We start from the raw sequence: 15,231 nt of genomic DNA on the forward strand, positions 1-15,231 counted from the left end.
CACCAAATTTGTCATATTTCAGTTTTCTCTATATCACATAATTATTGTGATTCCTTAGTAAGATGCAGAAAACTGAGAAAAGGAAAGGTGGCAATGAATTTATGAAAATGGTTATATTTAATATAATACATTAGAAATTCCCGACAATAAAATGGATACTTCATAAAAGATTCATCTGTCATATGAGGCTTAAGGAGATGTGTTTCTAGAATTGCGTCATTCTGTAAAAAAGCTAAAATAATAGTTCACAAATGTGAAGAAAAATCCCACACTAACTCCACTTCATCTCTATGACTAGGCACTAAAACTTAGTTTTTACTATTCCACAAAGAACATAAAATCCCTTAACTAAGAACTTAGCAAAAAAATCTACAACTACCTGATTCAGATGCAGGATATTATGCAGTTAAGTTACTATCACTTTTCTTAAAATTTTCCTGTCAGTAATTCTAATAAATAATAATAAATGCTGGGACAGGAACAAAAATCCACACAGAGAGCTAGTTAAAAAAGATTATTATTGCAAATTCCATGGAGTCCCAGAAGTAATTCTCTGATACCTTCCACAGCCTCAGCTATCAGAAAGTTGAATGCGATAGTAAGACAGACAAATATAGCATCCATGACCTGTCCACAAAACAAAATAAAAGTTTACCTAACAGGTAAAATTAAAACTTATCTGTTTTTTATGGAAAATTCTGGGAATTACTGAAGTCTACAGAAAAGTCTATCCACTCAATTCCTTTTTTTTTTTTTTTTTTCATAGTTGGAGTAAATCGAAGATGTGAAACAGAGTTTCAATACATCCATAGGATTTAAATAAGATAATTTCACACAAGGAAGTCTGCTGAAAAAGTTGCAGGTAAATTAACAGACATAGGAAAGAAATAATCTTATAAAGGAGATATACATTGTTAAAATAAGTTAAATGCTGTGAGTTAGAATGTTTCGTGGAACTTTTCTGACACTTTGTCTCAGTTCTGGAGAGTAAAAAACTGTGCAATTGCAGCTGATTTCCATATAGCTAACTACATAGAGAAATAGGGGAAAGGGCACCTTAAGGCACGTTAAGGAAGTTCTTCTCAGTGATATTTTAATTAGGGCTAGTGACCTTCGAAAAATTAGGCAATTTAAGAAGTGGGAAGGGAAAAGTTGTTTACTGAATTTTCAAAGTACAGAGCTGTTCTCATAGAAATCATTACTAGGTATGAGTAATGCTGCTATAACTGCTGAATCACTTACTTAAAACACACTGAAATATTCTTTTCACAGTTTAAATCTAGCAAGTTTTATACAAGGGATGAAATATGCAATAAATTTAATTTTAAACCTACTTACCTATGACCTTTAAAACAAGTGGTAGCAAAAGTCACTGCCTGGCAATAGAAAATGTAGATTTAAATGGGTGAAACAGCAGCCTACCAGAGAAAAACTAATTCTTTATTCAGTATGGAAATGCATGCTGCTAAGAATTAAATACATGTCCAGTGGAGGAATACCATTCATTTCCATTTATAAAAAGGTCCTAAAATATGGCAACAAGAAACTGCAGCATATTAATATATAGATTATTAATCTTGTTTGTTCTTACATGATTAATTTTTCCAAAAATTAATCAAAAATACATTAAGCACAAGCTTGTAAATTTTTAGCAAATTCTGTGGCATTACCAAGCACAACGCCCCCAAACTATGAAGATGTGAGGATCACGTGGAATCTTAGTCAATTAAGAAATATGCACAGTGTAGAGATTTTATCAAGATACTGGTCTGGTCATATCAATTGAAGGTTATATTGATAAAATAAGACATTCATACTAAGAGGCATATGATTATTTAAGTTCAAAAATCAACAGAAATTTCATACATACTCTCAAAAATGTTCCCCTCCCTGTGTAATTAACCATTATAAATTCTGCTTTAGACATAGAGTTTCTGTTTTAGACCCTATATTTAAGCTATATTTGCCCATTAAGAAACATACTTTAAGAACAGATTTTATTCTTTCTCCAAAAGTCTTTGTATTCTAACAGTGTTTAGAAGTTAATGCCTAGCTACTATTTACAACCTTAACTACATAAGCAAATGACAAGGTAGAGGTTATCCAAGTTTCTGGTTAATGCTTAGACATGGGTTCAGGGTGCAGTGTGCTATTGCAAACTGAACAGCTCATGCAGGATCATAGAGCAGGGTGGTAATGGCCTATTCCATGTTAGATCATACAGCACAAGAAATAACAGAGACTTCTGTTGTGTTTGTGGAACAGAATGGCTACAGAAGCATAACAGCAGATTTTACTTCTTCAATAGCCTGGTACATGAACTGTGACAAAAAGCTAATATACAATTACAACAGCAAAGGAAAAAAAAAAACAACCCACAACAAAAACCCCCAGAATTATAAAACACTAGTGATGCACAGCAATTCCTATTCAAACAGAAACTGTCATCCAGTCATGTAAAAGACGACAATTATTAATCATGGTATCTGTTTTATAGAAATACAGATACAGAGAAAGAGCATAAAAAGGAGAAGATTGGATTGAAACTGCTGAGATAAGAACCAGATTCCTAAAAGTCAAAATAGGAATTTGGGCATCCCAGGTTCAAGCAAGGCAGCAACACTTAGATCTCCGAATTCCTATTTCTACTTTTAGGAATCTATAATTTCAACATTTAAAAAGTTTTCTAAAGGTGTTTTAAATGTGTAAAAGGCAAATGTGAAGATAATACAAATATGGCTATGCTGTAAAGATAATATACTATTACAATGGCATGACCATCACAATACCAGGGTTAAGATGGTATGGACTCAAACTTCAGGTTTTCTCTAAAGTTCAATGACCAAAGTTTTTATAAAAATTCAGGGTTTTCTCTTTGGTTAACTTCAAACCTCAGGAATTATATTATGCATAAAACAAGTCCATATATAATAGAGAGATTCTTCCAAATGAGAACTGAAGTCCATTTCTGAAAGTATTTTTGCTGAAAGTATTTTTACATCTAAGAGAGTGGCTGGGGTAAACAAGACAGAAGCTGAATGTGGGGTCTGCTACTACTTACTAGCTCAATAGGTCTTGAGCAAACTAAACACATCCCATTCTGTTTATGAAGATGAACTGTTTTCTTCGAAGACAGCTTGATTTCCTCAAGTGATCTGCAATGTTCACAATCTGTCTGTTGCAGAAAATAGGAACAATATTTTCCTATCCATAGCACAATTTTTCCCATCCATCATAAGTAATTTTTCAGACAGGAATATGTGTTCAAGCACAAACTTCTCATATTAGTATAAGAATAATATGGTCAGTATCATACCACTCTAGAACAGCCAACACCTGAAAGGCAAAGAACTAAAACTTTTTTTCTAGTTGTAATACTTCCTATAGTATTTTCCACAAAGTGGGTATTATAAAGTTATTGACTTTAAGACAATCAATAAGTAGAAACTATGTATAATATTTCAGCATCTGTCACAGTGAATTATTTTAATGGAAAAATGGTGTGCCACCATAACCATATTTAGATTAGAGATAATCAGTGGTCTAAAGAAAGTAATTACCTTAATGAAAAACTACTATTGATATTTATAAAACCAAATCAAGATAACAGCACTGCCTTTTCCAGGATTTGTGCATATTAAAAGCACAAAGTCATGCTCAGGCTTTTATAGTACAAACTCACTAACTAAATGTGCAGAGAAAGGCAGATGCAATGAACTGGCTACTTGCTGTTCCTCTTATACTATCCAAATACAGCAAGTTGTAGTTGCTTTTCTATTGCTTTCTCTTAAGATGACCATGATGTGGCACATAACTGTCAGAAAAACGCTTCTGACCAAGACCAGCCCCAGAATCCAACCCTAGTGCTAAGTTAATAGTTTACATGGGCAGCAGTCTTTAAAGTAACAGTGTCATCCCAACACAGTAAAATTTGGTTCCCAAAGCTCCTGTTCATCTAGGCAATTTAATGACCGCAGTACTAACACATACATTAAAACTAACCTGATAACGTCCAATTCTAGTAGAGCACTTTCTTCTACATGTTGCTCGACTTGCATATTTTCAAGGCATCTTGCTGTCCTTAGTTAAATATGGTTTCTTTAACTGTGTGCATGTAACTTTTTTTTTCCCCACATACGGACTGCCATAATATATGCAGTGACAATATATATTTTATGTGTTATGGCCTTAATAATGTTTACGCACACAATTTGTCTAGATTTTATTTAGAACACTGCATTATTAGTTAACTTTTGAACCTCTTTTTTCTTCCTTTTAGCTTATATTAAATATTCTGTGACAGGTTAACCTTGATGCATGCATTCATCTCTTCACCTACTATAAGTTATTTTATACAGAGCATTAATCATTGTCACTGCTAAATTAGCGTTATTAGATTCCCATTTAAGTGTCTAAAAATAGCAGTGTGGTCAGAGTGCATTTTAAACAGAAGTGGATATGGAAATCCAAAAGCTTAAAAATTAAGTTCAGAAATTCTAATGTTTTAGATAAACATCATAATGGCCTCATCAAAAATGGAAACTTATGCATGTGACCAATTTCACAAAAGCTTCTGCATGATAGACACATGCGTTTATTATTGCTTCCAAGCTTCCTTGTATCTCTGATCTTCTTCATACTGCATTTTTCATTTTTCCCTTAAAGCAACTTTTACCCCAAGTTAGAGTATTCTTCTCTTTTGGTTTCTTCTGTGTTTTCCTGCATCCCCCAGCATTTTTGTCCACTCAGGTGTTTCTCTTTCTGAGTTCCAACTACACACTTGTAAACTTCCTCCCCTTGTAAACTGTGGGCAAAATATTGTTTGAGTAATATTACCTGACATTACTCTACCTGTATTGCCCTCAATTACAGAGACACATAAGCTTTATTTTTATGCAAATTCTCTTGATTAGAATCTGTGTTAGTTTTCTATGGTAGAATATATTTCTGCATTTGTGGGTGGGTGTACACATGTACATACACCAAAGCGTTGTTTTGGTTGCAAGGAAGACAAAGAAGTCAGGTTTTTTGTCATTTTAAAACATTTTACCAGGTAACCAAAGAGCTTTGAAAATATTATTCAATGAACTATTTCTGACAATTACAAAAGATAAGCAGCTGCTGTGGAACCAAAGAGGAAGGGCAAGAAATCAGATGTTACTAGAAATATCCACAAGATTAACAGTACCAAGATGCTTGGATTTAATTTCCGCTGGAACTGTGCAGACATTAAAACTGATCACTCATAATCTTTTTTAAATGGAATTATTTTAACCATTTTCATATCTCATTTGTTTTCCCTACCCACAATTTTCTAGTTCATGGGGTACTGTAAATATATTCACCATGGTGCCATGAAATTAATACAGAATTCTTCTGGAAAATTAATTTCAAATTCATTATTCTGAACTCTTACTCAGGAAGCTCTGATCTTAAAACTTATGGTTACTTAGATGGGGAATTGAAAGTTATCATTGTGACATCTGTACATATTGAAAACAGCCCAGGATATGTTCCTGAATACTATAGCAAGCTGAATAAAAATCACAAACTGTTCTTAAAAGCACTATTCTACAAATAATTTGAAAATAGCTAATTCATTTATGTAAATCACACTTTAACAGACAATTCTCAGGCAGAAAATGCAAACATTCATTGACTAAATTATTAGTTATGAATTATTCACCTGTCTGTATTCTCTTCCTCACATCAAGTGAAATAACAGACTACGCAAACATTTCATATGTCTGAATTCAATAAATGATTCTGTATCCAACCCTTTTTCACTGAACCTCATCTTTCTTATCTCAGATGAGATTTTAGATTTTTGTTTGGACCCATCTTGGATGGCTCAGAAACATGCCACCTCCAAAAGACACATACCAAAAAAACCCCTTATGTTACATTAAGCTGTGAAATAAGCCAATGCTGCTACACAGAATATAAAATTATTTCCTTGCCATAACTGTATTCAGTGACAGAAAAATATTATTACAACAGATAGATAACACCATATATGCACCATTATATATACTGTCTAAAGGGCTCTGGAAAAAATTATTTGTATTTTTTTAATAGGTGTATATATATATATGGAACTATTTACGTCTGATTGACTATAATTATGATAATGGTGAAATAAGGAAGAAAATATAAATACAAAAAACTACAAAAGCTTATGTAATATTATTCTGCATACTCTATAAAAAGAAGTACATTTGATATTTACCTTAATAACACAAAAAAACTTTTTAAGGTTAAAGTCTTTAAGTTATCATCTTAAACTAGCATGACACAGATGACTTGTTTATGTGCCATTAAACTTTGAAGTACCCTCTCTCACTTTCAGATCCTGAGAATCTTTAATGTCATTCAGTATCACCAGAAAATTTACTTCTGGCCCGCACAGATTTTAATAATCACTCTTTTCACTACTCTCTTACTGATTCCCATCTTTCTAGTCAGTGGCTCTTGGTTTTGCACATTAGATTTTTATATCTAATGTTTTGGACAATAGTGATGCCATGATGGGTCCTATTATTATTTTAACAAAACTTTCTGAGACAAGACATTTTGATGCCAATTATACATTTCAAAATTTTGGGACATACATTCAGTTTCTTCTTTAATTTTTTTTTTATTATTATTTAAAACACACACCCTGCATAGGATGCAGAGGATTTTCAACCTACATGATAAAGTAAAACACAGTTTGCTTGTCTTTTATACTATTATCCTTTACAAGGAAGAATTTAGAAATTTAAAGCTGCAAATATTTTTTTTAACCACTTTAAACATACTGCTGTACTTTGGAGTTTTTACACATAAATTATGCACTCTGACAAATTCTGTGATGATTTTATCTTTGAGGATGCTACAGAAAGGCAGGTCAGTTGCAGATAAGTTGTTATATGTCCTTGATTTACATATCTGAGTCAAGTAGTTTAAACTGTTCTCTTGGGAGTTATTTTGGCTAAAAATGCAGGACAAGTGCATGATGAACAAGCTACAATAAATATAGGCACATCAGAACCAACTGTGTTGAAGTCATCACCATCTGCCCTACTTTATTTCATAGATAAAGAGGTTCTTTATTTTCTGTGAGTAACAACAGAAGTGACACGCCAGTCTGCATATTGAAGTCACAACGTTTGGAATCTATACCTAAGGAAAATGTAGTTATGGAGTACCCATTTAAATTATCTATGCCTTGGGCTGCAGAAGAAATCAACTGAAAATCGTTTTGGTTCAAAGAAGTAATTATCAGAAGTCCAGCAAGGTAACATATAGGTACAGCTTTTTGCTTTTACAGCGAAGTAGATTATGATCAAGAACAATGACTCTAATTTTTCTCAGAGGATCATAGCTTCTAGCAAACACATGACTCCATGAGACTGAGGATGAACAACCAGCTTCCAGTAAACAGTGAAGCAATTCTATGCTCTTGAATCATATATTGTGACTATCACAGAATACTTGTGATTTGATATTCCTTAACCTGCAACTTTCCATAATGGTGAGTCATTTTACAGCATGGGAAGTTTCCACTAAACTCTAATTCCCCAAATCCTTTAAAAAGGAAGTTGGGAATATGTGTAGCAATGCATGCGCAACACATCATTCAACATTTATACAACTTTATTACATACCATCAGAATAGTAACTGTTAGAGTGAAACTACTTTTATGCAAACTCACAAGATTGAGAAAATTATGATCAAAAAAACCTCCAGCTTTAACTTCAGCTAAGGTAAATAAAATGGAATAAAATGGAAAATAGACCTCAGAACTTAAATATACATACAAACATACGCAGACATAATCATACTTCTACATTGCAAAGATTTGCCTTTTAAACAGATGTTACAAAAATGGTAAGAATTTCCCCAAATTTTAGCTAACTTTGTATAAATATTAGTTTAAATTCCTCTGCTTTGGATATAAATTTTAGAAGAAAGATAGAAAACAAATAAAACTGAAAATTGGGTTATAGTTGTGGAATGGATAAACCATTATTCTCTCAGGAAAAAAACCCAACAAAACAACAAAACCGAAGGCTGAATTTCCATCTATTTCCCTAGCTGTATCAGAGAAGAAATGGTCAACTTTTAATTGAAGATAAGTTGTATTTCTTTTCTTCTTCAAAACTCCTGAATGGCATTGTGATGAATTACCCCATGAGATATGTCACTCATGCTTTCACTGAAACTATCAGCTATGGGAGACTTGTCATTCAAACTGTAAACTGCTCTCCTTCCCCCTCTTAGCTCCCCCTTTAGAAAATGATGGAGAATATAATCTCTGTTAACTTATTACTCTCCTTTTAAAAGAAACAGTTAATCAGTAATGTTAAGGAGAGAATACACAGCATAAAAACATTTGTGATACAAAATTATGAAATTAGTTAGAACTAGAAACTACACTAGTTAAAAGGATTAATATATGTAGCTGGAAATAAAATAAACTATCGATTACAATATGAGATTCTTCATAGATAAAATACAGGTCATGATATCTAGAATACAAATTGCTAGGAATAATTAATAGCAGTAGCACTATTAAAGGTAATATTTAAAGATGTAAGAACTTTCTTAGCGCTTCTTGAACCAAAGCTTGAGTGTACCATACATTTTTTATGTTGTTCTACCATATACCTCCTGAAGTTTGAAAGAAAACAAGTGAAAAGTATTGTCCTTTTGAGAGTAAAAATCTGATAGTTTAATATACAAACAGATTTGCAACCACTGCTCATTTTAGAGGTAAAAAAAAGAATTATGCAAAAGGTTGAGCTTGGGAGTTTGGGTTTTACTGCATCTGAAATCATACCCTAAGGAATGGAAAAAACAGAAATAGATTGAAGAACATACACATAAAGACACACAACATTCTTTGTTCAAATGCATTTTCATTTATGGTAATATCAAAGAAAATCTAAAATTGATTTGAATTAATCTCTTCTCAAGATTAAACTAATCTTTCTCAAAGGGAAAGATTTCTGTCCAAAAATATATATTTTACCATTAATAACAACGATTTCACTTGAGAATTGTATCTTGACCAGAACTGTACCAACTTTTAAGAAAATGTTAATATTGATTCTCGGAATTGCTGCCTGAAAAATCTTATCGTAAGTATCAAGAACAGTGCAGAAAATACTTAGAAATAACTTTAAAAAAGGCAGTGATAGTCATGTCAATGAGGAAAGGAATCAAAATGAGTGTGCAAATAGATTTTTTTGTCAAACTAAGAAAAAAATACTAAAAAAACTATACTTATCTATACTTAACAATACTTAATCTACAATGAGAGCAGTTGTAGTAACTGTAATGCAGTTAGTCTTTCAAAAGTATCTTTAGTAACTAAAGGATTTTAAACAATAAATATAATCTACATGAAAGATAAACTCCTTACAAGTATAAGATAGCAAGTAAGGCATACATTTAGGTCATCAATAAACTGTCAATGAGAAAACTGAGATTGAGGTATATTGCATGGGTAAAGACTATGGTCTCCACAATTCCTTCTAAAATAATTCTTAATATGCAGAGAAGTGAAAACAAATCATATTTAGCAGTGACAAGAGGGGAGATACCTAACTTTAGAGTATCTAGATCTAAATTCAGCACCAATAGGCAATGAAGCATCTTATAGATAGGGGAGGGGTAAGATAGTTGTACATGATTCATTTCAACCTAACAAAGACATCTAAGGTCAGAGGAACCAGCCTTAGAAAAGACTATCCTTTCCACTGACTATAAAATCTGGATCACCTGCAGATGCCTAGATAGTCCTCTTTGCATCTCAGTTGTTATAAAAATTACACAGTGAGTGAAAAAAGTGTGATCAGCTCCACTGATGACAGGAGCTTCAGAGCCTTAAGTTAAGATAAGCCATAATGTGACAAAGACAATTCAAAACTAACTTCTGAAACAGAAAATAAAAAGTAGGGAGCTCTTAAGTTAAGTTTAGAAAGAGTGGTTACAAAGTGCAAAACCTTACATACAGTGAAGAATTCTGAAGTACTTATAGCAACACAAGGCCCTCAAAACTGGACATCTTCTGTCTTTCTAATGCACAGTAGTAGTCAAAAAAAAAAGGAAAAAGTTACCTCTGGTAAGCAATCTTTTAATAGGGCAATGTCTCAGTTAAAAAGAGGATAGAAATAACACAGTAGGTATCATAAAATGTGTGATGTTCTTCCCTGAAAGGAACTTAGGCACTTCATTTAAGAAGACTTTACATAAACACATAACAGTCAGAGAAAATCTATAAAATAAACAGAGATTTAAGAGTTTCCTTCCAAGACTGGGTCTATGCATTAGTTTAGAAAAGAGAAAATACATTCCCCCAGAAGCAGAACCCCTAAATAAAGATACATAAAAAATATCAATAGACCACCCCTGAATTTGACGGTTTACATCCTTGAATTATACATCACCACCTGCAAGTCATACGTCCCATCTGCACTGCAACCGTTAAAATAATAATATTTTAATTCAGTTTGAGATAATGGAATTTAAGCCTTACCTTTCCCCTCCTATGTATCTAACCACCTCCTTACCCCAATGTCTGCATCAGCATTTAACAATTTTTTGGAACTTTTGTTTAATATTTTACTGTTGGCAACATTCAAGAAATAACTGTCTACATCACTGTTTGCAATACCAATATGGGATTTCAAAAGAGCTCTCATTGAAGAGATCAAGCAGCTCCTCCTCTCAGATTTGTTTTATCAGTCTGTCTGAAGATGGGCAAAGACAATATTGTAGCAGCTTATGCTCATTTAACATTTGAAAGATTGTTTTTCTTTTCTGCCTCCCCACAGCCATATGGATTAGAAACTCATTTATTTCTCTTTGTTATGAAAACACAATCTGAAACAGAATTACGTAGCAAATTCAAAAAGAAGGATAATTATGCAACAAGTAAGCCCCTGCATAATCTCATAATACCATAGATGGGTTTGACAATAAGAGTGGCAAGAACATGTTGAATTAAAAGTCAACAAAATTAAAATGCATGAAATGAAATACATTTTAACATAAAGTTTAACTGCAGCAAGAAACAATTGAAGCCTAACGCTTAGTAAAATTTAAATATGTATCAGTTCTTTGTATGGACAGAAAGATGGCATTAACTTGACAGGATAAAATTGTAGACCACAAGTACCAATATTCTTCCTTTAGTCCAAACCGCTAATCATTGGGGATCAAGGAAAGATGCAACTGTGGTCTAGAACTGTATCATTCAATTTTACATGTGGATCTTGGACATCATCTGTCTGGTATTGCATATCCTTCACTCTCAATAAAATTCATGTGAATCAAAGGTGATGAACATAGCAAGGCTTATTAATTGTTATTATTAGCTACAAAGCTAATAGGAGATAAATGGGTTGGAACATTAGAAACTAGACTGTGAATTAGATGACCAAAAATTAAACATTGCTAAATATTTTTTTTTAAATAAACTGGGATTTGTTTGGTTATGATTTTGCTTTCTTTGTGTTGCTTCTTTTTATTTTTGCAATCAGATTAAACGTTCCAGAAAAAATAAAGCAAGTATTTTTTTTTTTTTCCTAATTAAAAAGCCAATTTTAACACACTGGGATGGATACTTTGGGAAAACAACTTTACCATACATACTGAGACGAAAGAGATTTTGCAGTACATTTTTAGTCCTCAGAATACCTCCTTAAGACTTTATAATAGAGTAATGCTAAGGCTAGGTTTTTGATGTTTGTTTGCTTTTTACAGCCTTTTATCCTGTCAAAAGCTAAATTATTTTGTATATTTAATTATCTAAACACTTTCGGTGTAGTTCTTTATAGTCCACTGCTTTGCTTATATTTTCAACAATGTATAGCACAAGTATTTTAAGTCTTCTGCAGAAACTTAATTCTCATTATTGAAAGAACATACCCAAATGCTTTCTTCTTGACGATACTGCTTCCAGTTTCGTCCACTATCACTAAACATCAAAAGGTAGCTTGTTACCCAGTCGGAGCTCCCATAACCACCTTGAGTAGCAACAGCAGTAATCTCAGTTCTTTCACCAAGATCAATCTGAAGCCATTGATATTTATTGGACACAAGTGGAGACCAGCCACCAGCACCTTAAAAAGAATGAAAAAGATTGAAATGTATTCCTAAAAGAAGAAAGTTAACACAGAACTTGTATGTGCAAAAATGAATTAATTTGAGCAAACTGATCTAGTGAAAGACGTCCTTGTCCAAGGCAGGGATTTGAAACTAGATGATCTTCGAAGGTCCTTTCCAACCCAAACCATTCTATGATTCTATGATTCTAATTCAAGATATAGTTACACCAAAATTGTCTTGATATTATTTAGCAACTATTGTAAAAATTGATACAGATTACTTGATATATGTAACCAATTATAACTATTAAAAGTTGTTGTGAATTTATTCACTCCCTTTTTTCTCTCTCTAACTTTTGCAATGAATTTTATGGAGTAATTCTTAAACAATTAGATAAAGCTTTTCAATTCAAAACCTCAGAATTTTGTTTATTTGTTTTATACATCTCGATTTCATTTTATATGGACTACAAGATCTCCTGAGGTCCCATCTAACCTGAATGACTCTGCATGATTCTGTTCTGTGAGGCCTGGATATACAAATTTGTATATGAAGCAATAAGGCACAGTTAGATGATACATTTACACATGCCTCTTAAAACGACCAACCAATCTGTAGGCAGAACAGTAAGAGAGTAGAGGTATATACATGTAGTTTCAATCAGGAGACAGTCCAAAGATAAAGTTTAACCCAAACCACACAGCTATGTATAAAACTCCTACAGTATTTTAACTGATCAGTAATACACGTTGAAACGAAGAAAGATATCATATCAATTCAGTTCTCCCTTGTCTTCCTTTGTTTACCTTTATTTACTCAGATCAGGCTACTACTTTCTCTGTAAAGTCGGACAGAAAAGTCCAAGGGTAGGTCACAATTTCACAAGAAAAACTGTTGTTTTATGAAAATATCTTGCAAAATTTGCAAGTATTCAGACACAGTTAGCATCTGGTGGGTTTTATTAGAGAATGGGGTAGCAACAAATTATAAAAGACCAATTCTGTAAGCACAGATTTGGATCTAATTCAGACAAACTCACACAACATAAAAGGCACCTTGAAAAGTTCTTAATGCATACAGACACAGAACAAGAACAGACATATCTAGTTCCCACAACAATCAATAAACATTGTATTGCGTGGAAATAGACAACTGCAATCCAATCTTATGCTTGTATAGGCTTCAAGTTATATTACATTTCATAAATAAAACTTCACATATGGTTTAATTCTGTTCGGGGTCATGAGTCAAGTTCTTAATATTACCTCCTTTCAAAAAAAAGAAAAGAAAAAAAGAATTGCTACTTAAGGATTTAAAACTGTCATTTAAAAATAAAATGGTGGGAAATCATATAGGTGTTCATAAGCTACAAAAACTGAAGTTCATTTTACAGAGCATGGTTAAGCGGAAAGACCTAAGAGAAATACATAAAACTCCATGTATGTAACAATTCCTTTGTCCACGCATTTATGAACTAATTAAAATGTAACAGATTTAAATGTATGGGTGGAGCTAAAGACCATGTAGGTTTTTTTTTTCTTTTTAGCTTTTTATGTAAATCATGATTTAGAACTTCATGTAAACACTTTGAGATATTTTGCCTTAACTCCCATTGAATTTCTCCTTTTATTACTTTCTTCATAAGAGGAGACATCAGATCCAGAATATATCTATAGCATTTTCCACACATGAATTGTCTGTGGTTTCTTTATGAACCTGTTTGTCATGGAAACTGTAGCTGAGTGGGGATTTAAATTTTCACTTATTCATAATTTATGATTTAATTATTTAGCAAACTAATTTAAAATGAGCTACAGTTAGTCTCAGCAGTGACTTAAAAGCAACCATTGTATCCCACCCGTGCCCTTTCCCAATAAATTGCAAATATTTTTTTAAAAAAGAGGAAAAGAAAACAATTATGAAGGAATATTCACATCACATACATAACTCAAAAAACCCCAATGTTTGCACATGTGAGTTGAGGAATTCGGCACGAGAATTTCTTTCTGAAAACAGATTCCTTCAAAATTTGAACTGTCTCTAATAAGTTCTGACACACAGTATGTTCTTCCTTAAGTGAACATTTAACTGACTAACAAGACTGTGCCAAAATGTATGAACATGCAGGCTAAGATTTACAGGAAGAACATAACTTTGTCATCCCTAAACTTTCTGAATGATTGACTTTGCAGTCTTCACCTTAATTCTCCAACTTTTCTTTTTACCTGTGTCATTTATGTAAAGCATAGATTTTCTTCAGTTCCCTCTCTCTTATTTTCTAACAGCCACTGATGAAACAACTTTCCTTGTGAACTAACAGCAAATCAGAAAAATCATTTTCACAAGGGAGACAACCTATATCTAGAGATACTTTTTTTTTAACTGTCTCAGGTGGTGTTTAACCCTTTTTATTTTCCACTGTCTCTTGCCCATATTGAGAGTAGTTGCATGCACTAAGCATTACACATTACCTTTTTGTGAAGAACACGCTGACTTGAAGTTGCATGCACAGGTAAGAAATTAAATCTTTTTATTATATTTAACATTAATTCTTCCTGGTTTAACTGGTTTTTTAATATAAATGTTTGAAAACAATGTTTGTACACATACGGTGTAATTTTCTTCAAAGTACATTAATTTACTGAACACATCTTGCAACCACATACTTGTTCTGAAATAGTAACTCTTTTTCTTAGCTCATGAATCTCTGTTTTTCAACCCCATTTTAGTAGCAATTTGCTAGCTTGCCTTGATGGCTGACAAGTTAATGGAGTGTCTATGGTTACTGGGAGGCTGGTTTCATCCAGCCTAGCGGCAACTAAATCAAAGCTTAAAGTTTCCATCAGTCACTTGTACATACTAATTGATAAATAGCCTCCCTCTTTTTATGTAATATTCATAAATAAACTGAGTATTAAATAATGGGAAAATTTCCTAAGCTTTTGATATTTTTAATGCATTAAAATCGATTGATTTGTGCTGGATTTAAAATCTAAGAAATCATGTATCTTTCATACATAATTGAACCAAACTTTACATTGTAAACATTCATTATTCTGTTTCTACAATGTTATAATACTCATTTTCAGGTCATTTAAGTGGCAACATATTGGGGTTTCCTCACACCCTTC

At 32.7% G+C, this 15,231-nt stretch overlaps 1 protein-coding gene across 1 annotated transcript in view; it reads right to left on the reverse strand.

Moving 5' to 3' along the window:
• The window catches only part of CNTNAP4 (contactin associated protein family member 4), a gene marked incomplete at its 5' end in the record, with an annotated part of 190,638 nt that overhangs the window by 148,653 nt on the left and 26,754 nt on the right, over window positions 1-15,231 (reverse strand). The window contains 1 exon segment of the mRNA XM_059833251.1: window positions 11,868-12,114. Coding sequence (XP_059689234.1) covers window positions 11,868-12,114 — 247 coding nt within the window.

The sequence above is a fragment of the Gavia stellata genome, chromosome Z, assembly GCF_030936135.1.
Source record: "Gavia stellata isolate bGavSte3 chromosome Z, bGavSte3.hap2, whole genome shotgun sequence".
Taxonomy (NCBI): domain Eukaryota; kingdom Metazoa; phylum Chordata; class Aves; order Gaviiformes; family Gaviidae; genus Gavia; species Gavia stellata.